At 36.8% G+C, this 19684-nt stretch overlaps 1 protein-coding gene across 1 annotated transcript; it reads left to right on the top strand.

Moving 5' to 3' along the window:
* Nucleotides 1-5755: 5755 nt before the first annotated feature.
* Nucleotides 5756-18796, top strand: lnpa (limb and neural patterns a). Its single transcript, XM_067603590.1, has 13 exons — nt 5756-5933; nt 6784-6886; nt 7362-7403; nt 10530-10717; nt 10811-10869; nt 10963-11003; nt 13196-13279; nt 13381-13432; nt 13529-13750; nt 16380-16485; nt 17011-17081; nt 17390-17554; nt 17769-18796. Exons 2-13 carry the CDS (start codon nt 6860-6862, stop codon nt 17939-17941), a joined length of 1230 nt encoding a protein of 409 aa, XP_067459691.1. The 5' UTR covers nt 5756-5933; nt 6784-6859; the 3' UTR covers nt 17942-18796.
* Nucleotides 18797-19684: the final 888 nt, after the last annotated feature.

Genomic DNA, 19684 nt, shown 5'->3' with positions numbered 1-19684 from the left:
ATGTTACTGCTTTGTGCAAGTGTGTTTTAAAAAATGATTTGATTTGCTGTATGGAAACAAATTATCCATCTACATAGACATAACTACTGGTATTCTGATGAATTTACAGAGCAGATATGTATGATGTAGCAGACTAAAAAAAGCCTTTTAATTTCAGTTGGACTTCTTTGAAAAAAATTTAAATAATATAATGTATAATGTTTATATTTATGTATGTGCTATTGTGATTTATCTCTACCTATTTCTTCTGTTGTACGTTGGTCTCTCTTGCAAAAGAAATTTTAGTCTCAATGAGACTGCCAGATTATATGTACAGCATAATTCAGGGCATCCTGGTGCCTGACTGAGACACTTACCATGTATTTTCAATGTCTCTGCTTTGATTCCAGACTGAGACCTTTGTTGCGTGTTATCCTTCTCTCTGTTTCCTGTCCGTCTCCGACAGTCTTGACAGTCTGTTATAATTTTTTTTTTTTTTTTTTTTTTTTTTAAACCCAAATCTTAAAGTTTTTTGAAAATAGCAGTAGTTCATGCCTGGCATATGACTTGTATTTAAACTGGCTAGCTAACAAAATGTTTCAATTTTGCATTATTTGTAAACAAGGCCAATTGTCTGACCAAGAAAGGATGATCCCCACAGACATTTTGGGTCTGTATGTACAGACCCGACATACTAGATCCTAACAAAATGTGTTAGGAGGACCTAGTGTGTCACATCAAAATTTCATTAAAACACAGTTAATAGAAAATGTGAAGAAGACCATCAACTATAAAGTCCTTTAGATTTCATTTCAGTCATTCTGGAGCTCATTTACAGGCAGTACCATTGTTTTCTCTCCCAAAAGTACTCTGAAAGGACTGTTAAACAGGTTGATTTAAAACTGGCTTTATAGTTATCAGGTATCTCATGATGTCATGTATTTTGTCTTTTTCTACTTATGTATTTGTATATTTGTATTTGCATGTTATTTAAACCTGCCTAGGGACCAGGGATGTAAATTAGCATTTTTTGCAAACTCCGGCATGTTTACATCTTGTATTTTATATTGATGTTCCATAATGTGCTCTGTCCCTATCAAATAAACAAGTCAATAAATAAATATTCATCAATGCACATACTGTATGTTACTCTTGATGACAAGAGATCAAAATGGTGAAAAGGACAGTTAAAGTTGCCCTCATCAACCAAATCAGATTATTAATTGATGTCTTTTTTTCTTGAATTAAATAGCAAAAGTATGGTTTTTATCTTAAATAATTGGGTGATTTGGTGTTTTCTGTAACCGCTTTATATTTTTTGCAATCATTAAACTTATTGGAACATATTCTTTCTTCTGTTGCCATCATTTAGTCCATTTTTACTCCTGGTTTGACTGAATAATGAGCTTTTTGTGTTCTGCTCTCGCTTTTATGAGCACCCTCAGGCCAGTGCTGTGTTTACATACTCACTAATGAATCCCACTGTTTAACTTATAACTACAGTACTACATAATTAGACATAATATTTAGTTTATTATCCGCATTTGTGATCACAAGGTGTACTTGACCTGTAGATAAACCAAGTTTCAAAATAATCTCAGATATACAGACTTTAAAAAAGAAAGAAAGGAAAAAGACAGCTTCTCACTTGATCCCAATTTAAGTGAACAGTTGTTTATTGCAAAACAGCTTGGCTTACAGATCTTTCTACAAACTAATTCTTTTGGCTAAACAGGGTAAACAACAGGATGCAGTGAGAGGTTTACAGTCATAATCACTGAAACACTTGAAACACTTCTATCCATAGCATATGAATTAAAGTAGACACTTGCCAGCAGAGATCAGAGGAGGTTGGATCCATTTTTAATTCTGGAGGGAGTGATATAAAATTTGATTGTATAACCATAACCATGGTCATTACCTGAAACTACTGATACTCTTGTATCAACTACTACATTATTTGGCAGTGATTTACATTTTTTGCATACATACAATGACAATAACTTGGGGTTCAGTGACTTGCTCAACAGGTCTTTGACATGGGGGCAGGAGCTGCTCGGGGATTTAACCACCAACCTTGCAACTGATTGCCAACTTACAATACTGCATTAACTGAGGATGCAATATTACTGGCAGCGTTGGCTGAAATAAAAAAAAGACAAAATTGCATATTATCACAATGACAGAAGACCTCCGTCCAATATCAATATCAATCAATCATTTGTGCCGTCTTTGATCCGAAGGTTGGCTTTCATGGTCCTCCTACTGTTTCTCTTCACAGACTTTCTCTTGAGTTGTTCATATCTTCTTTCTCCGCTCCATCTCTTTATGTCATCAAGCCACATTATGCGTTGTCTTCCCACTCCTCGTTTCCCTTCAATCATCCCTTCCAAAACCCTCGTCATCAGCTTCCCACTGGACCCATTCAGAATGTGCCCCGCAAACTCAAACTTTCTCTCTGCAATCTCCTTCATAAAATACCTGTCTTGTCCTACCAGTTTCAGAGCCTTATCATTTGACATAAATCTTCTCCAGCTGATCTTGAGCATTCTTCTGTAGCACCATATCTCAAATGCATTTATTCTTCTTTTTGCTTCCTCTGCCAATGTTCACGTCTCTGATCCATATGTACTGTAAGAACAGAAAAGATATAGGTTTCAATGATCTTTTTCTTTATTGTGATGTTGATGTTGCCTCTCAGAAGTTCTTTATTCTCCAAGAAAGCCATTTTTGCTGGTCCAATTCTGCATTTAATTTCCTCCAGACATCTTCCATCTTTGTAGATTTAACTTCCCAAGTATTTGTATTTGTGCACTTGCTCTAATTCTGAATCCTCCGGTTTAAATTTGATCTTCTCAATTTCTCCTTTTCCCATAATCATTGATTTGGTCTTTTTGCTGTTCAATGCCATTCTGTATCTCTTGCAAGTGTGCTTCTCTGATCATCCTTTCCATGTACAAATAGAGAATTGGAGATAAGATGCATCCTTGTCTTACACCTCTTAAGATGTCTACTTCTTCTGTTTCTCCATTTTCTGTAATGACAGCTGCTTTCTGGTTCCAATATAGATTTTCTATTATTATATTTCATGTGCCGGAAGTCATTCTTTTTTCAGTATCTCAATTAGACGCTCATGGTTTACCTGATCAAAAGCCTGTCTATGAACACCATGTAAACTTTTTTGTTCTTTTGTATCATTCTCTCTCCAATTGTTCTTAGTATGAGGATGCCATATCTTGTTCCTTTTCTATAACTCAGCTGGCATTCTGAAATCCTGCTATCAATGATGCTGGATATTCTGCTCTTGATTATATTCAACAGTATCTTTGACCCATGACTTATGATACTTATCAGCCTGTGCTCTTCACAGAATGAAATTGCACCTCAGAAATTTTCTGGTATTTTTTCTGATTTGCAGACCTTGTTTATGACATTTTCTTTCTCCTTCTGGTCCTAGACTTTGAAGTAGTTCCGCTGGGATACCATCTGCACACCATGCTTTTCTTTTGGGTAGCTTCTTTATCACTTCTTGAATTTCTTCCTCTATGATTTGATTTATTTCTATGCCAGTTGTGTAATCTGTTTCTCGATTTGTCATTGCTTCTGTCCTTTGATACTCAGCTCATCTTTTAAACACTTGGTTTTTCTCAATGAGCACTTTTCCTTGTTTGTCTTTTATTGTTGTTGATTGTGACTTGTTGGTGCTTTTTCCATTGAAATCTCTCATCTTTTGATGAAACCTTGGGTTATGCTGTCTATCCAGTTCCTCCAGTTCTTCATACAGGTTGTTGAAATGTTCTTCTTTCACTTTTTCTGTCACACATTTGTTGTATCTCCTTCTTTAGATTTTGGTACTCTTTTTGTTTAGCTTGATTTTTTGCTTCCCGTCTTCCTTTTTCCCCCCAAGATATTATCTTTCATCCATTTTTGTTTGCATTATTTCTTTTTATTACCACATATCTCATCTGCCACTTCTTCTGTGCATTTCACTATATCTTTCCATTCAGGTTGGTTTATCAGCTTTAGGTTTTGATCTGTCATTTCTGTAAATTTGTTTCTACTTCCTCCCTGTTTTAATTCATCCAAGTTCTATTTTTTTTTACTTTTCCCCTTTTTCTACCTTTTTCAATTTGCACTTCAGAGTTACTATGACTGGGTTATGGTCTGCTCCAGGCCTTGCTTTTGCATTTCTTACTGAATTTCTGTATCTTGCACTGACAAGTACAAAGCTCTTCCATTTGGGGCTTGCCATGTAGACTATGCTTTGCATTCTGCTTTTGTTCAAACCATGTGTTGGTGATGATCAATTTTTGCTCTTTACAAAAGGATCTTAACATTTCACCACTTTTATTTCTGTCATCCAAAAGACCAAAAGGTCCCACAATCTTTTCTTCTTTTTGTTCTCTTACGTTTGCATTAAAGTCTCCCATTACTATGACATTTTTACCAAAGGTCTTTTTGCTTTTAATCACTTCTGTTAGTTGTTTATAGAAAGCTTCTTTTACAGCCGATTCTTTATCAGCTGTTGGAGCTTATGTTATGAACATATTCATGTTTACTGGGGTTGAGTTTATTTTTACGCACCTAATTCTATTACTGATGTTGTCCCATCCCATTACTGTATTTCTTGCTTTGTTATTCATGATAACCGCTACTCCATTTCTTGATATTTTTTTCCTCCTGAGTACAAAATTCTGAAACTGCCTTCAACTGTTGGTATATCTGACAAGTAGTCCTTCTCCTTTCCAGTTTGTCTCTGTGACTCTAACCATGTCAACTTCCATCCTGTCCACTTCTTGTAATATGTTTGGCAATTTGCCTGTAGACATTGCTCTCTTTTATTGAAGAATCTTCTGCCTGATGTCTATGACCACACAGCCATGAATTGAAATTTCCTAAAGTTGCCTGTAAAGTCATCCACTGCCTGCATTCCACGGATTCACGTAATCCTGATCGGAGAGCTGACAGGTACTACACCTTGCCCAAGGGTGACCTGAAGGCTAGTGGAGGGAAAGATAGCCTTAGTTTCTTTTGGTAATGTCTGTAACCATGACATTACACACACACACACACACACACGCACGCACGCACACACGCATATGACAGTTTCTCCTATCACATGCCAGGTTGTCAAGTTGAAGTTCATCCCATTGGACTGGACTACATGATGTTAGTCAAGCCCATCTGGACCCCTCAGTAGTCACTATAAAGTCTGTGCAAGTTTGAGTTTTGTTAATAAGTCTTTCTTTTTAAAACAAAACTTGAGGATTTCCACACTTTTCTTTAAGAACACAAACATTCGTTCAATAAATGCATCCCAAAGTTTACCCATTGAGAACACCACTATCTTTTTGAAGTGACTCAAGTACTGAAAAAAGGTTAAAATACTGTATCAGAATCAGAATCCAATTTATTTGCCAAGTGGCAAGTACAAGGAAGTCAATGTGGTCCAGATGTCAACAGAAAAAGCAATAAACATGAACATTAAACAATAAATATAACAGTTATTGACATAATAAAAACTGTGCAAAAAGGCAGAATATAAATAGAAGTATAAATACCAATGTAGATATAAATATAAATATCTACATTGGTATTTATACTTTTATTGTATGAAGATTAATGGAATCAAAAAGATTTCAAAAGTCTACATTAAGATTAAAATTACATACGTGTCACCCAGCTCTCTCTCTCGAAAACTCCTTATACTGTGAATAGCTAGCCTACAGATACAACAACTATTGATAAGTCCAGTTAACTACGTTCATATCATCATCATCATCATCATGAGAAACACAGTCAAACATGGTAACATTAGTTGGACTCATCACCAGGGCAGATGCCTTCTTTCAGTGGACACTCCCCCATCTTAGCTCACACAGCCGAGGTCTAAATCCAGGAGGGTTGCAGTCCTGAGCTACAGGCTGTTGAAACCGGACAACTCATCTGCAAAGGTAAACCCTTCTTATTTCTCAACACTGAGCTGGTATTCACTTTCTGGTCAAGTTATTCGGACTCGTTTGCTTTTGCAAAACCTTGACGAACTAAGTTAGCGATGCTTGATATAAGTTATCGTGATTTACTAACTGCAATAGTGTCTGCGTTACTAGCTAACTTAGCGGTTAGCCAGCACGGCGATGCTAACACCACCGGTTTACTGCGTTGATTAAGTGGGTTAAGAAGTAATTTAGGAAACGTTAGCTGCAAACATTGACATGAAGAACCTTCCCTGTGAGGTGATCGTTACCATTTAGTCATTGCTGATTATAGTTAACGTCGTTATGAAATGTCAACTGCCTCCGAAAACATATATAGAGAAGTTCTGACGTTTGCTAACTTAAGTTAGCAACGGTAACTTAGTTCAACTCGGGCACTTGAAAGTTTTCAAGCTAAGTTAAGTTAGTGTTTGAATGCATTTCACAGATTAATTTGGCTTTATTTGTAGTCGTCAAAGAGTTATGTTACAGTCTTATTTAATGTATGTTGCCAGTCGTTGTTTGAACGTAGGTTAGTTAGTTGCACTCAGTTGCTAGTTTCTTGTTTGTGGTGCTGTTGAATCTTATTGCATGTTATACTGATAGATGTTTGTGAATCTTATTTAAATTAATGAAAGTAAATATGAAAATTGTTAGAAGGCCCTCAGTTAATGCCATAAACATACCACGAACCGAAGTCTCCAGAATAACAGTAATGAAGGTAGGTTTTATTGCAGGGCTGTTATATTTGACCGCATTAGTTTTATCTCGGTGTACTTAATGATCTGGCAACTGAACTGTTATTGACTGTCATCGCCTTTGTCAACAGGTGGAGAGGTTATCTGAGTGAAAACACTAGAGGAGGGTCCCAGAAACAGAGCAGCCTACAATCCCTCATCATCAACATGGGGGCTGTCATCTCACGGTGGAGGGTTTGTATTCATCACATTTACTGATCATGTCTTTCACTGTATGCTACTGCTATACTAATTACTTTATTGCACAATATATGTGTCAAAGAAAAAGTGTTATTGTCTTTTGACTTAAGACTTCATACATTTTCATTCAATTGCATTTAGGGCTTGAACTACTAAAAATTTAACCACAGCATAGTTTCTGTAGAAACTGTTCTCACATGTTTTGATATATCTATAAATGATCACAATTCAGATTTGTGACAATACTTCTCCTGGTTCAAGCAATTTCATATTTCGCATACACAGGGCATCTAAATTATATTGCCACCAACTGAAGAACAGACACATAACATATTCACCAAAACAGGAAGCTGAATAAGGAAGTTTCCATATCCTATCAAGATGATGCTTGCACAAAGAGTGCTGTTGTTATGGCTAATGTTATAATGTCACTTTCTTTAACTAGGATTTCACATTTTTTGCCTTACAGGCTAAGCCATCCACTGTGGAGATTTTGGAAGGGATGGATAAGGTATGCTTAACCTTTTAACAATGTTCATCAGAACTATTTCAACATAGACTGCCAGAAGTTTGCTATTTTGAAATCTCATTTTAACAGTGTAATTTACTTAAAGAAGTGTTACCTTTTTTTTTTTTTTACTTGCATTGGCTGTTAGATAACATGCTATGAAATGCCTAAAGCATGACAAATCCATGCTCTAAATGTTTTTGCAGCATTTCCTGCATAGCTTAATTTGCACTGTGGGACTCATGCACAATAAGGCAGACCATTAAGTGTGACAGTTTCATTGGAACGACAGGTAGACGAAGCCCTCGTCAACAAGAAACATTTTCACAAACAACTAAAAACACCTCTTGGTGTATATAGACAGATGATTAATTGTTTTAGTAACTTTAATTAGAAACAAACACACAGTCATTCAGACAGGAGATACTGTATATGTGATTTTTGGAGATAGTACATTACAACTTACTACCATCGTGGTTCTTTGTGAAGGTGCAAAAGAGGGACAACGTGCCTCATTTGAGCAATTCAACAATAAATCTTGTCTTTATTCTCTTATGCCAGGGTTACTTTTAAACAGAAGTACTTAATAATAAATCCCTTGAAGGTGGGTGCGTCCATGCTTGCAGAAGGTGCCCACTGTCAGTCCAGTGAGTGCAACCCAATGAAGCATTATCAGTAAAACTCACCAAAGGCATCTGTCAGTGTAATGGTGCCCAGTGATGTTTCTAAAGCCCACACAATTCAGAAACACCCAGTTTTGTAGAGACTACTCTCTTGACACAGACTAGTTAGTGAATAAGAATAGTGAATACAATTATTCACATTGTGGCACCAGGCGAACAGTCACTTAGTGGGACGTATCAAGAGAAGGTTTCTGGATACTTAAAGCGAAAGTCCAGATAATAGAACTTGGATTTAATTTTCATTGCTCTGGCAGTTGGTTATTTTAATTAGGATATCACTGAACTTACCAAAGTAATTGCTGAGGTCTCAAAAATTGGTATGTCAGAGTTAAAACTGGAATTGGCCACCTGCGTTTGCTGCTTTGTTTGACCTATTTTTAGCAATGTTGCCATGTTCTTAGATCCTTCCTCTTCTTCACACATTAAAAGAAGGTATAGATGTTAGTCATTATCATGCTGTCTGATCACTGATACTTAATGACCCCTTAACCCTCTGTTGATATAGAAACAATGCTGTATAAGATGTGTTGTATAAGCGGCCATCTTTTGACTGCAAGCGAACAGATGTTGCAATGAGTGCCAAATAAGATCCTCATTTGCTGACTGATAGGGGCTTTAGTGCTCTTCTACAGTTAAGCTAGTGTCAGGCTATTTTCAGCCCCTCTCTTTGGAGAAAATGACACTACAAATATGCCAAAGAGGCCAGGTGGTATTGAAGTAGTGAAGCGATGGGTGTTTGTCTGTCTTTTCTAGAAAAATCTTCTTCTTCTTTTCATGCAAGAATATTTTATCATGTGCATGGTTACACCGTACGCTCGCCTGTTGTATGGCTGGTGTCAGTTTATCCTGCGCTTAGAGTGACACACACACATGTTACAGTTAAACCATAGTGACTAATAGTAGGCCCCGTTTTGTCTGTCAGCTATTTTTGGATTGTGTAACCAACACTTTAAAGGAGACCCCCACCGACTTTACACATCAAAGATGGTTTACAGGTCTTAGGAAGCACCACTGCATATCTATAAAAAGTTGTAGAAGGCCTTTTGTGGCTCCAGAGGGAGATGCACAAACTGATGACTACAAGTTTAAAAAAGAAAGCGATCTGGGCCTGTAGTCTTAGAAAGAACCAAGGTTACCAGACCTCTGTAGCCCAATCCTCATCTCTGCTTGGGGCTCAAGGCTACATCAGCCACTACTTGCATAACACACACCCGAACCTATACAGTCAAGTGATTCAAGTTGCATGGTGTGTAATGAAGACACCAAGTTTTGACAGGGAAGAAGAATGCATGGTAAAAAAAAGATCATATCTCTGGTTTTGCTGCACCAATTTTGATCCTAAAAAATCCAAAGGTGAATGAGCTATTTGGCAATTACCAAATGATAACGAATTACATGAATAAATTGGCTTTTCTGCTAGAAGGGAACAAGATTTTGTGACCAAAATTACTGCTTGGTATGCTCCCAGTAGTTAGTGACAAGGTTGCATTATGCTTCTCTGATATGAGTTCACATTTAAATGTTCAGTCCTGTTAAAGAAGTTGTTGTTCACTGTCAAACGTCCAACAGTTATTGCCAATAGAATTTGCTTCCATTTGCATCTATGTATTGACACAACATCCTCACATACTGTTGAGAGAGATAGCATTAAGGCAGTGGTGACATCATGGATTTGGAAAAGAAATACTGTAAAAAATCTTCTATTCAATTTAAAGTTTTGAGTGTTTATATTATTGAAAATTTATTTCAATTAAAGAGTACTTTGCTCATGTTTATCTAGACAGTTATTTAATTGTGCATTTGTTCACAAAGGAGGGGAAGTTAGTTGCAGCTGGTTAATATGGTGGAAATCATTATCACAGTATTGGACATTTTTCTGAAAAGTAAATATATTGTGATTGGACAAATGTATGCAGTGTCACATGTAAAATAATCATCATGAATTGATGTTCAAAGCAACTGCAATTTTAATGCATTACACGAGACATGTAAACATACAGTATGTGTAAAAACGGTTCGGTAACTCGCTTTGTTAGTTTTTAAACACAGCCTGATCAGATTGATAATGAATGACTAGGATTTCAGTGAAAGTCTACAAATGATAATCTGAATTTGACCTAGAGGAACTGCTGCAAGGTGTTTTTGGTGGAAGCCAAACCAGTGGCATTAATAGTAGTTGCTGCCAATATGATATTAGGAAAATTCTGTATTGAAGATTGGTGTGGAAATGAAAATTCTGTTACTTTAGTTGAAACGCTGACTGTTAAACAGCCAAGGCATGTAAAGAGGAAATGGTATCTTATTTGTGTATTTTAAATTGTTAATCTTGTGGCACTTAATCGACTGCCATTTGAATGAAAAAACTTTGATGTAACCACAATTGCTGTCATGTTAATAAGATTGTGTTTCTATACTAATGTCATGCCAATGTTGTTTTTCCTCACAGGATATACAGACTCTTGAAGAATACAGTGAAAAGTATCAAAGGCAGTTGAAGTTATGGGTCGGGAGGCTGCTTTTGTACTCGTCTCTTCTCTACCTGTTCACATGCATAATTGTGTATTTCTGGTACCTGCCTGAACAGTTAATGGGGCGGCTCATATTGTCACTTCCCTTTGTAATATTTCCATTATTGTAAGTATACATGATAGTCAATCACATTTCCACTAAACTTTAACTACAATGAAACAAAATAACCTTTTTTTCCCCCCTGTTTTCTCTTTTTAGAGTGTGGTTACTTCGAAAATTTCTGATAATTATTTTTTCACGGAGAACTGAAAGGAATAGTAAGATCTATTTTGTTATTGATACATAACATATAATGTTTATCTTTAATGTTTCATTCATTTCATGTTGTATTTCTACACTTTTTTTTCCAGATGAAAAATTAGAGGATCTTAAAGCACAAAAGAGGAAAATAGTAAGTGACGTTTTAATATTTGTCCAGTTTTACATACATTATTGATTGACTTCTCATTTTTGATCTATAGTTTTACTTTGCTAAAAGACTTAAAGAACCTGTGACACTTGAAGGTGAAACAGCCGATGGTTTGCATCTTGCTGCTAGTAACGCAAAAGTTTGTGTGTTAGCATGGACAGAGTTGCACCAACATGACAAAACTACTGAAAATACCTTTCACTTTTTTTCACTACTGTTATATTCTGATCAGGTTAATGTGTCATGACATCAGATTAAGATCAAGCACATAAAAATTAGCAGTTTGAGAAAATGTTTTTTTATGCCACAATGCTAAAATTCTTAAAGATGATATACTTGATAATTTTATAATACCAATGCATTAAATGACAACTTACCTGACTCTGCAGCTCCCTTCAGCTTTACGTACCTTCTTATAGCAAGTTTCAGCTTATTGTTTAGCAGTCCAGCTGCAGCTTAACTGTTTTGGTTCACTCTCACCGCTCTCATAGTGTTGTCTGCAGACACAGCAAGTAGCTGTTTTCAGCGAAAAAGCTCTGAAAAACCTACTGTATTCCACTAGTTAACAACTAGTTGGTGAACATAGTGAAGCATTTAGCAGATAAAAAGTCATTTATGTCCCCCAGGAGTTGGAAGAGACCAAAAACTGAGCTAAAAAAGAGTGAATATTGGAGTTACATTAATCAAGTGGCCAGAAACGCGATTCGAAATGAATGATAATGTTGCTCAGTAACTGCTGGATATGTATACAAGCAACTGTTTGCTAACAAGTTCTGCATATCAAATTAAAAGGTGAGATGTCAATAACGTGCGCACAACTTGTTTTCACTGCCCCCAAATGGCAGAAAAATCAGTTATTGCAGGTTTAAAGAGAGAATTTGACAGATCAGTTTACATGGTCTTTTCATGTTTAATGTCAGTACATTTAATTGTTTTTAATTATTATATTTCCTCATTAATCAGTTTCTCACAGTTTGAGCCAACTTTTATCACACTTGTGCAACCAGCTGATGTTAACTTTGTGCCAAACAGCCCAAAATAACTATTTGAAAAGTGAGTCCATGTGTAGACAAAACAATTGTATATTCAAAACAAGAAATATATTTTCTCAAATAACCTGTTGCTCACTGGTATTCAAGTATACCTCATGTAGCAGAGATGAAACTGTTGGAAAACTTATGAAACCAAATTATTTTCATAGATGAAGATAAATGAAATGAAAAGAGTGGTAGTTGAAGACAATGGTGCTTGTCAAAGTTAATAAGAAGCATGTCGTATTCACTTTCATACATTTGATTATTTATACTCACCGTGTCACTAGCAGTAGCAGAAGTTATTGTTACAAAGCCACTACAAAAATTTCATCATATCTTTTTGAGTGGGTGGTGATTTTCAGCACCCTACAGATTTCTCTCAAATGTCCCTCACATCAGCTCTGTCAGCTTCAGAGAACTGCAAAGTGACATTTCAAAAAGAAGTTGTCACGCATCTATGGCTTGCTACATGGTCAGATAAGTGAGAGAAACATATTATTAAACTAATCTCTGAGAAACAGAATATATAACTCAATCTCTGTAGAATGCCTTGTAATTTTGGTGTCTAGTGGTCCTTAGTTAAGCGCACTTGCTTTTATTGATCCTCTCAGCAGTTTGCAGCAGGATACTTGCTAATCTAGGATCTGTACAGACGGCATTTGATTGGTACAATGACTTAACCCAGTAAACCATTCTGCTAATGTCACTGTAATTAATAGCATTCAGTGCAGGAAAGAAATAAATCTGAGAAATTGCTTGTCATCCTCTGTCAAGTCTAATAACTTTCAATAATTAGAGCTGATGGATTTTCACACTCTCCATTATCGAAGTAGTGAATGTAATTATTCTTCATATTATATGTAAATATTTAGAAATGTTTGGTACTTATTTTAAATGAAGATGTACAATTTAGTGAAGTAACTTCCTGGTGCCCTTTCTCAGTCACTTATAATGTCACGGTAGGTGCTTCTAATAATATTGAAATGTGTTTATAGAACACCTATTAATTAGATCAGATCACCATTAAATGATTACACAGCATTTGAGCTATTACTATATGATTAATATCTTTGTGCCATGTATTGAGAAATAACTTGAGCATTTACCCCATAATACCTGTTTAATGTCTTGCTTTTTCAGCTTGAAGAAGTTATGGAGACTGAGACTTATAAAACTGCTAAAATGATTCTGGAGAGATTCGACCCTGATTCCAAGAAAAAAATGGTCAGTGTGTTTTGTTTTTTTAAATTTTTTAAATTCTTTTTGTGTTGGATGTATGCCCTCCATATTGAAAACATACTCTTACACTCTCTTGTTATATGAAGGAGCTGGAATCCACTCCAGTCGCATCTCCGATGACTCCTAAACCAGGACAAGGTAACAATGAGTTCTGAAGAAGACTGCACTATTTCCCCTACTTTCCTCTCGTGCTTCTTACCAGTATTAATTAACCTGCAATGTTTCCTGTGTTAGAGCTTCGCCAGCGCAATGTCATCCCAAAGACCCCCCCAGTGATAGTGAATCCTGCAAGCGGTGCCGCGGCCCGCCCTCCTCTTGCTTCTGGGCCCTCCTGTCCTGGACGATCTTCCCACTCTGCTCCAGGTGGACCCCCAGAGAGGGGCCTGTCGGCTATAGCTGCTCAGCAGAGCTTGATGAGGAAGCCTGTGACCCCTGGAACACCTGTTCTAGGAGTCGGTGAGTTACCTGCACACAGGGGGACCACATCATAATGTGGTCGATTAAGGTGTGATTTACTCTTCCCTGGCTCTGTGTCCCTAGTTGCTCAAGGCTCTGTGGTGTGTGTTGTCAACAAGGGTGGTGTATCTAATAATAATAATATATTTATTTATTTATATAGTACTTTTCAAAACAAATGTTACAAAGTGCTTCATAAGGCAATAAAAGTAGAGAGAATAAGAATAACTATTAAGACAGAACAACGGCAAGGTAGAATAAATAAAATAATAGAATATTACAGAGATGAAACAAGGTGTTAAAATTCAGTAAAAACTGATAAAAAACAAAACGTAAAAACAAACGTACACACATGAATACATATTCATACACCTATTAATTAGATCAGATCACCATTAAATCATTAAATGATTACACAGCATTTGAGCTATTACTATATGATTAATATCTTAGTGCCATGTATTGAGAAATAACTTGAGCACACATGAATACATATTCATCTGTGCACAGAAACATAGATATACGTGTAGAGGCATATACACACAAACACTCAACATTGGTATGTTACAAGAATGCCATCCTAAAAAAGCAGGTTTTTAACTGTTTTTTAAATGTTGACGCAGATGTTGACAATCTGATGTCTATAGGAAGTGCACTCCAGAGTTTGGGGGTCCTGACAGCAAAAGTCTGACAAAATTGAACGTGGGAATATTGAGGAGTAACTGATTAGATGATCTAAGATCACGTTCAGGCTCATAGAACGTTAAGAGGTCTATTATATATTCTGGGGCCAGTCCAAGCCTGGCTTTAAAAGTAAGTAATAAAATTTTAAAATCAACTCTAAAATGTAAAGGGAGCCAGCGCAACGAACTGAAGCTATAATGCTGTATGTATAAAGCTGTAATGTGGTCCCTTTTCTTAATACCTATTAAAAGCCTGGCAGCTGAATTCTGAACCAGTTGTAGGAGTGACAGTTGCTTCTGACAAAGGCAGGAGTACAGAGAGTTGGAATAGTCGAGTCTAGAAAAGATAAAAGCATGTATGACCTTCTCCAAATCACTGAAGGACAGAAAAGATTTAATTTTGGAGATAGATCTTAATTGTAAAAAAACACATTTGGACAACTTTCTTGACCTGTTCCTCAAAGGTGAGGTTAGAGTCAAACATGACACCTAGATTTCTAGCAGAGGGAGCTAGAGAACCCAGCTGGTGCTTGAGCTGCTTAGTTGATCAGATTGGGCCAATTAGTAGTTTGTCGGTTTTGTTATTGTTAAGCTGCAGGTAATTTTGATGCATCCACTCTTTGATTTAAGTTAAACCAACAATTTTGCAAGTGGATTAGGTTATTGGGGTCATTTTGGGTGATGAGTATCGTCTGCATAAAAGTGGTAGGACACGTTATGTCTTTGCATTATGTGGCCTAATGGGAGCATGTATAGTGAGACCCAGAACAGAGCCTTGTGGCACCCCCCCAAGCAGTACTGAGAATGTTCTATTAGAAAGATAAGATTCAAACCAGTTAAAAGCAGGACCTGAGATACCAACTCAATCCTTCAAACGATTTTAAAGAAGCTCATGATCTATTGTATCAAAAGCAGCGCTGATGTCAAGAGGAACTCAAATCGAGCAGAGCCCTGCATTTGAATTTAAAAGGTCATTAGTCACTTTGAGGAGAGCTGTCTCTCCACAGTTACAATTTATTAATAAGTATTTGTATGAATGTAGTTTTACTTACTACTTACTAAAAGGTTAAACCTTTTAGTAAGTAGTAACAACAAGTGCATAAAGGTGAATTAAGAGTAAAAGTAGGTGGTAACTTTGGTTGTTTTTAAAGATTTCAAAAGCTGGCTAGCCAGCAAACTGAAAAACTTTCCATAGAGCAGTTGTTGTATATGGAAGACATCTGTGGAGTGTAGAGGAATTGAATATTCAATATAAATTATTTCTGGACTATGAACACTCAATAAAAGATGCAAATAAGTGCAAACAGTAAAGGAAATGTGCTCCTAGAGGAAGCTGCATGCTGTAATTGCCATGTGGAATGCCAACTGTGAGGTATGCACGAAGCAGGATTACATTAACTATGATTAATTAGCCAGACCTGCGTTTGTTCTCTGGGCAATGGTGGTGGAATCTCACTAAATGTCTTTTAATGCTTGGTGAAATTGCCTTTGGCATTGGGAACACCTCACAAATGGTTTGCATGACTTGATGTTATCACCTGCTTCTGTTGAAAATTGAAAGTGAAAAGCAATTTGATACAAAGAGTCACCACAGAGTTTCCATATGTTGGTAAATTAATAACCAGCAGGATACTGAGACTCTGCCAAGTCTCACAGAAATGACCAGTCATCTTCCTATGATTGCTCTTGATGTTAGATTATATTAATTACTACTCACCAACACAGCAGGGAATCTGGACGTGCTTTGCAAGTGAGATCCAGTGTTAAGTCATTAAGAAAAAGGAGTAGGTTTTTTTGTAAAATTCATCATGGTTTGTGCAGCAAACTGTGAATCTTAGGCTCAATGTTTCACTGAGATTTTCATGTAACATGTCCCCTGTTTATGGTGGTTTGTTTTCAAGACTATAGACTGTGTCTAAACGGGCATTGATGTTGTGTTTTAATAGGGACGCACCCCCCAGGCCCACCCCTGGCCAGACCTGTGCTCCCAAGGGAAAGAGGCGCTATGGACAGAGTCATTGAGTATCTTGTTGGAGACGGCCCTCAGAACAGGTACACCAACCAGCCTCTCACCTTTTTTTTTTATGCGAGTATAGTAGGGCTGCAACTGTCGATGATTTTTTCGATTAATCAGTTAGTTGTTTCGTCCATAAAATGTCAGAAAATGGTGAAAATGTTGTTTCCCAAAGCCCAAGATGACATCCTCAAATGTCAGATATTCAGTTTACTGTCATAGAGGACTAAAGAATCCAGAAAATATTCACATTTGAGAAGCTGGAACCAGATTAAAAAATGACTCAAAATGATTAATCTAACGTATAGTTAGGTATTATGCAAATTTACAGTGCTGATACAACACCAAGGTTTTAGGTATTTGATATGTTAACACCAGACTTATCTGCCTTTTGTTGTTGAGATCAGTGTGAAAATACAGATGATCTCCCACGTTGAAAAGTGAATTACTAACACTTGTGTTCCACATGATCCGTGGACAATGTCATTGTATTTATCAATAAAATGATCCCTTTTACAATCCAATGCCAGTCCATGTACTGTGATTTCTTTCCTCCCTCACAGATACGCTCTCATCTGTCAGCAGTGTCTGTCCCATAACGGCATGGCATTAAGGGAGGAATTTGAATATGTTGGTAAGACTTTGAGAAACACAACACTCTTTGTCAGTCTCCATCAAACACTGTGCCTTCATTTGCCCTCTAGCATTTGGCAGCGTAGTATATCATCTGGCTCTTAAATGCCTCTACCACTACCAACCCCTGTAAGCAAATTCACAACAAGATTGAATATGCAAACCAGTGCTACACATCAATCTGAAGTGTTTATGCATCTCAGGCATTTTTTGTCATTGGTTCATATTCATGTATATTAATCTGTGTCTGTTTGAAAATGTATTAGTGAAGTGACATAAATGAATAGTGTTTTATTTGTGTTGTTTCAGCCTTCCGATGTGCGTATTGTTATTTCCTGAACCCTGCAAGAAAGACCAGGCCTCAGGCACCTAGACTCCCCGAGGTCACCGGTGAACTGAAGATGTCATCTGAGGCACCCTTGTCATCGTCTGGTGCTGATGTAGCTGATGTAGACGACGACCAATCTGTTTTAGGTAATAATGACACTCACACAAGGCACATATCTCTGAAATGTAATGGTAATACACCGAATATGGCCAGTACCAGGATGTATCTGTGCTAAAAATTAACTAAAATAGGGCATCCTTTTTACACACACATATATAGTAGTATCAATTATTCTGATCTTCTTCCTTTTTTTGAGACTTTTATTCTTGTCTGAAGTGCAAAATAATCTCTAATTATCAGGGAAGACCAAAGATGCTGATGTCTCTGCTGAAACAGACACTCAAGAGCCAGGGACACCAACAACCACAGAACCCAGTTCTGCGTCAGATGACCAAAGCACCCCAGAGTCACAAGACCTGCCCTCGGAGAAATCTGATGGAGAGCAAGATTTGTCTGCCATGGAAGTGGAATAAAACAGTGGAGTAGTTATTTCAACACAAGTCAGCCAGACCTTTTTTTTTTTCTTTAAAGAAATGTGATAGCAGTTATCTTATAAGCAAATGCCGTAAGTTGAAATGGCACAGTAGAAAAAATCAAAACAAATAATGTGATTTTCAGCTTACAGAATGTCCTTTCTTTTGAGAATTGCTTTTATAGTTATAGCAATAGTCATGAATTAAATATGAAATCCCATAGCACTAGCATTTGGTAGCAACCACCAAACAACCTCCTTTTTCCTAGTATGATTACGTGTCTAGCCCATTGTCATAACAGAGAGCAATAAGGATTAAACTAAAGTAATTGTTGTTTTTCATGTTGTGTAGGAAAAGTATGTTTCTGTATTTTCTTTCTTTCTATATTTTATTTGTTTTTTGACTGAATTTCTAACACTATTCTATCTGGGTTAATAGGGAAACGGCAGAGGCCAAACAAAAAATATTTAGTGGGAAAATACATTTTTATTTATGGGAAATTATTTATAAATATTTTTCTATAAGACTGAGCCTTTCATGACAGTGTTGACTGGGGTACTTTGTAGCACAGAGCTGCTAACACGTTTACACAACCACGGTACCATAATAGGAATGCACATACAGAATGTATTTATTGCTAAAAGGGAGGAAAGGAGATTTATGTCAGTACTGTACCTCGCCCTAAGTGCCTTTTTATATTTTAAATCTCTGCTTCAGAGTATTGTTGATACAACCTATTTACATATAGACAAAGTCATTTAACTGTTTTCAGTCTTAAGTGACAGGATCTGTTTGCTGAATGTGTGAATTCCTGTACTGTATAAATAATACTAAATAAACTTTTGAGAACATCTACATACATGCATGTTGAGGATCACAACACTTTCATCCAGATAGATACATGTTTGTTTGTTTTTTTATAGGTATATGCTGGAGAATCACATCACTAATGTGAAACAAAAGTGATTATTGCTAGATTTTAAATGTGATTCTGCATTAACAACAAAACAGAAATAGGAATGAGTGGACATACCATGCAAATAGCCATGATAACAGCAGCTTCCATGTATTTTGTATGTACATCATGTCTGGCTTTGTAAACTGCTGCCCCATTTCTTCTCTGGCCAGCTTCTCGCCTAGCAGCATGTTTAAATGGTCTGTTTTCATTAGCAGGCCAATTTTAGCTTGTGATCATTTTATTTTAGCTCATTGATCATTTCAGACAGCGTAAGATAATGGTGCTGACACAGAGCCCGACCAGTCTTGATTGCTTGACCCTCTTCATTTGCAACAAGAAAGTCATTGCAGCTACAAAGTTGCTCTCTGCCATTACATGACCCTTTTCCCCTCAAGATACACTGTAAACTATCGGTGAGGTCAACACCTCACATCTTCTATGGGTTTTGATAATGTATGTTTACAGAGACATGACCTCCTGGGCCTTGTAATGCATCAATGTGACATCGACAGTAACGCCTGATTCCACCGCATGCTGTTTGAGGTTGACCTCTGACAAGAGCCAAATGGGGAAAAAAATGGGACATCAATAGGACAATGTTTGGATGTTTTCACACCATTGGGAGGTTGTTCAGTATACATAGGCTGCACATATGTGCATCATCATAAGTAATATATCACAAGATGCTTGTGGCATGTGGTTTGAAAATGTATGTTTGAGTAAAATTTTTGATTCCACTGCATTGAATCATTTTTTGACAGTTTGTACTACGCAGTCGGTAGAAT

The sequence above is a fragment of the Thunnus thynnus genome, chromosome 11 (genome assembly GCF_963924715.1).
Source record: "Thunnus thynnus chromosome 11, fThuThy2.1, whole genome shotgun sequence".
In the NCBI taxonomy this organism is placed as follows: domain Eukaryota; kingdom Metazoa; phylum Chordata; class Actinopteri; order Scombriformes; family Scombridae; genus Thunnus; species Thunnus thynnus.
This window is presented reverse-complemented; position numbering and strand designations above follow the sequence as displayed.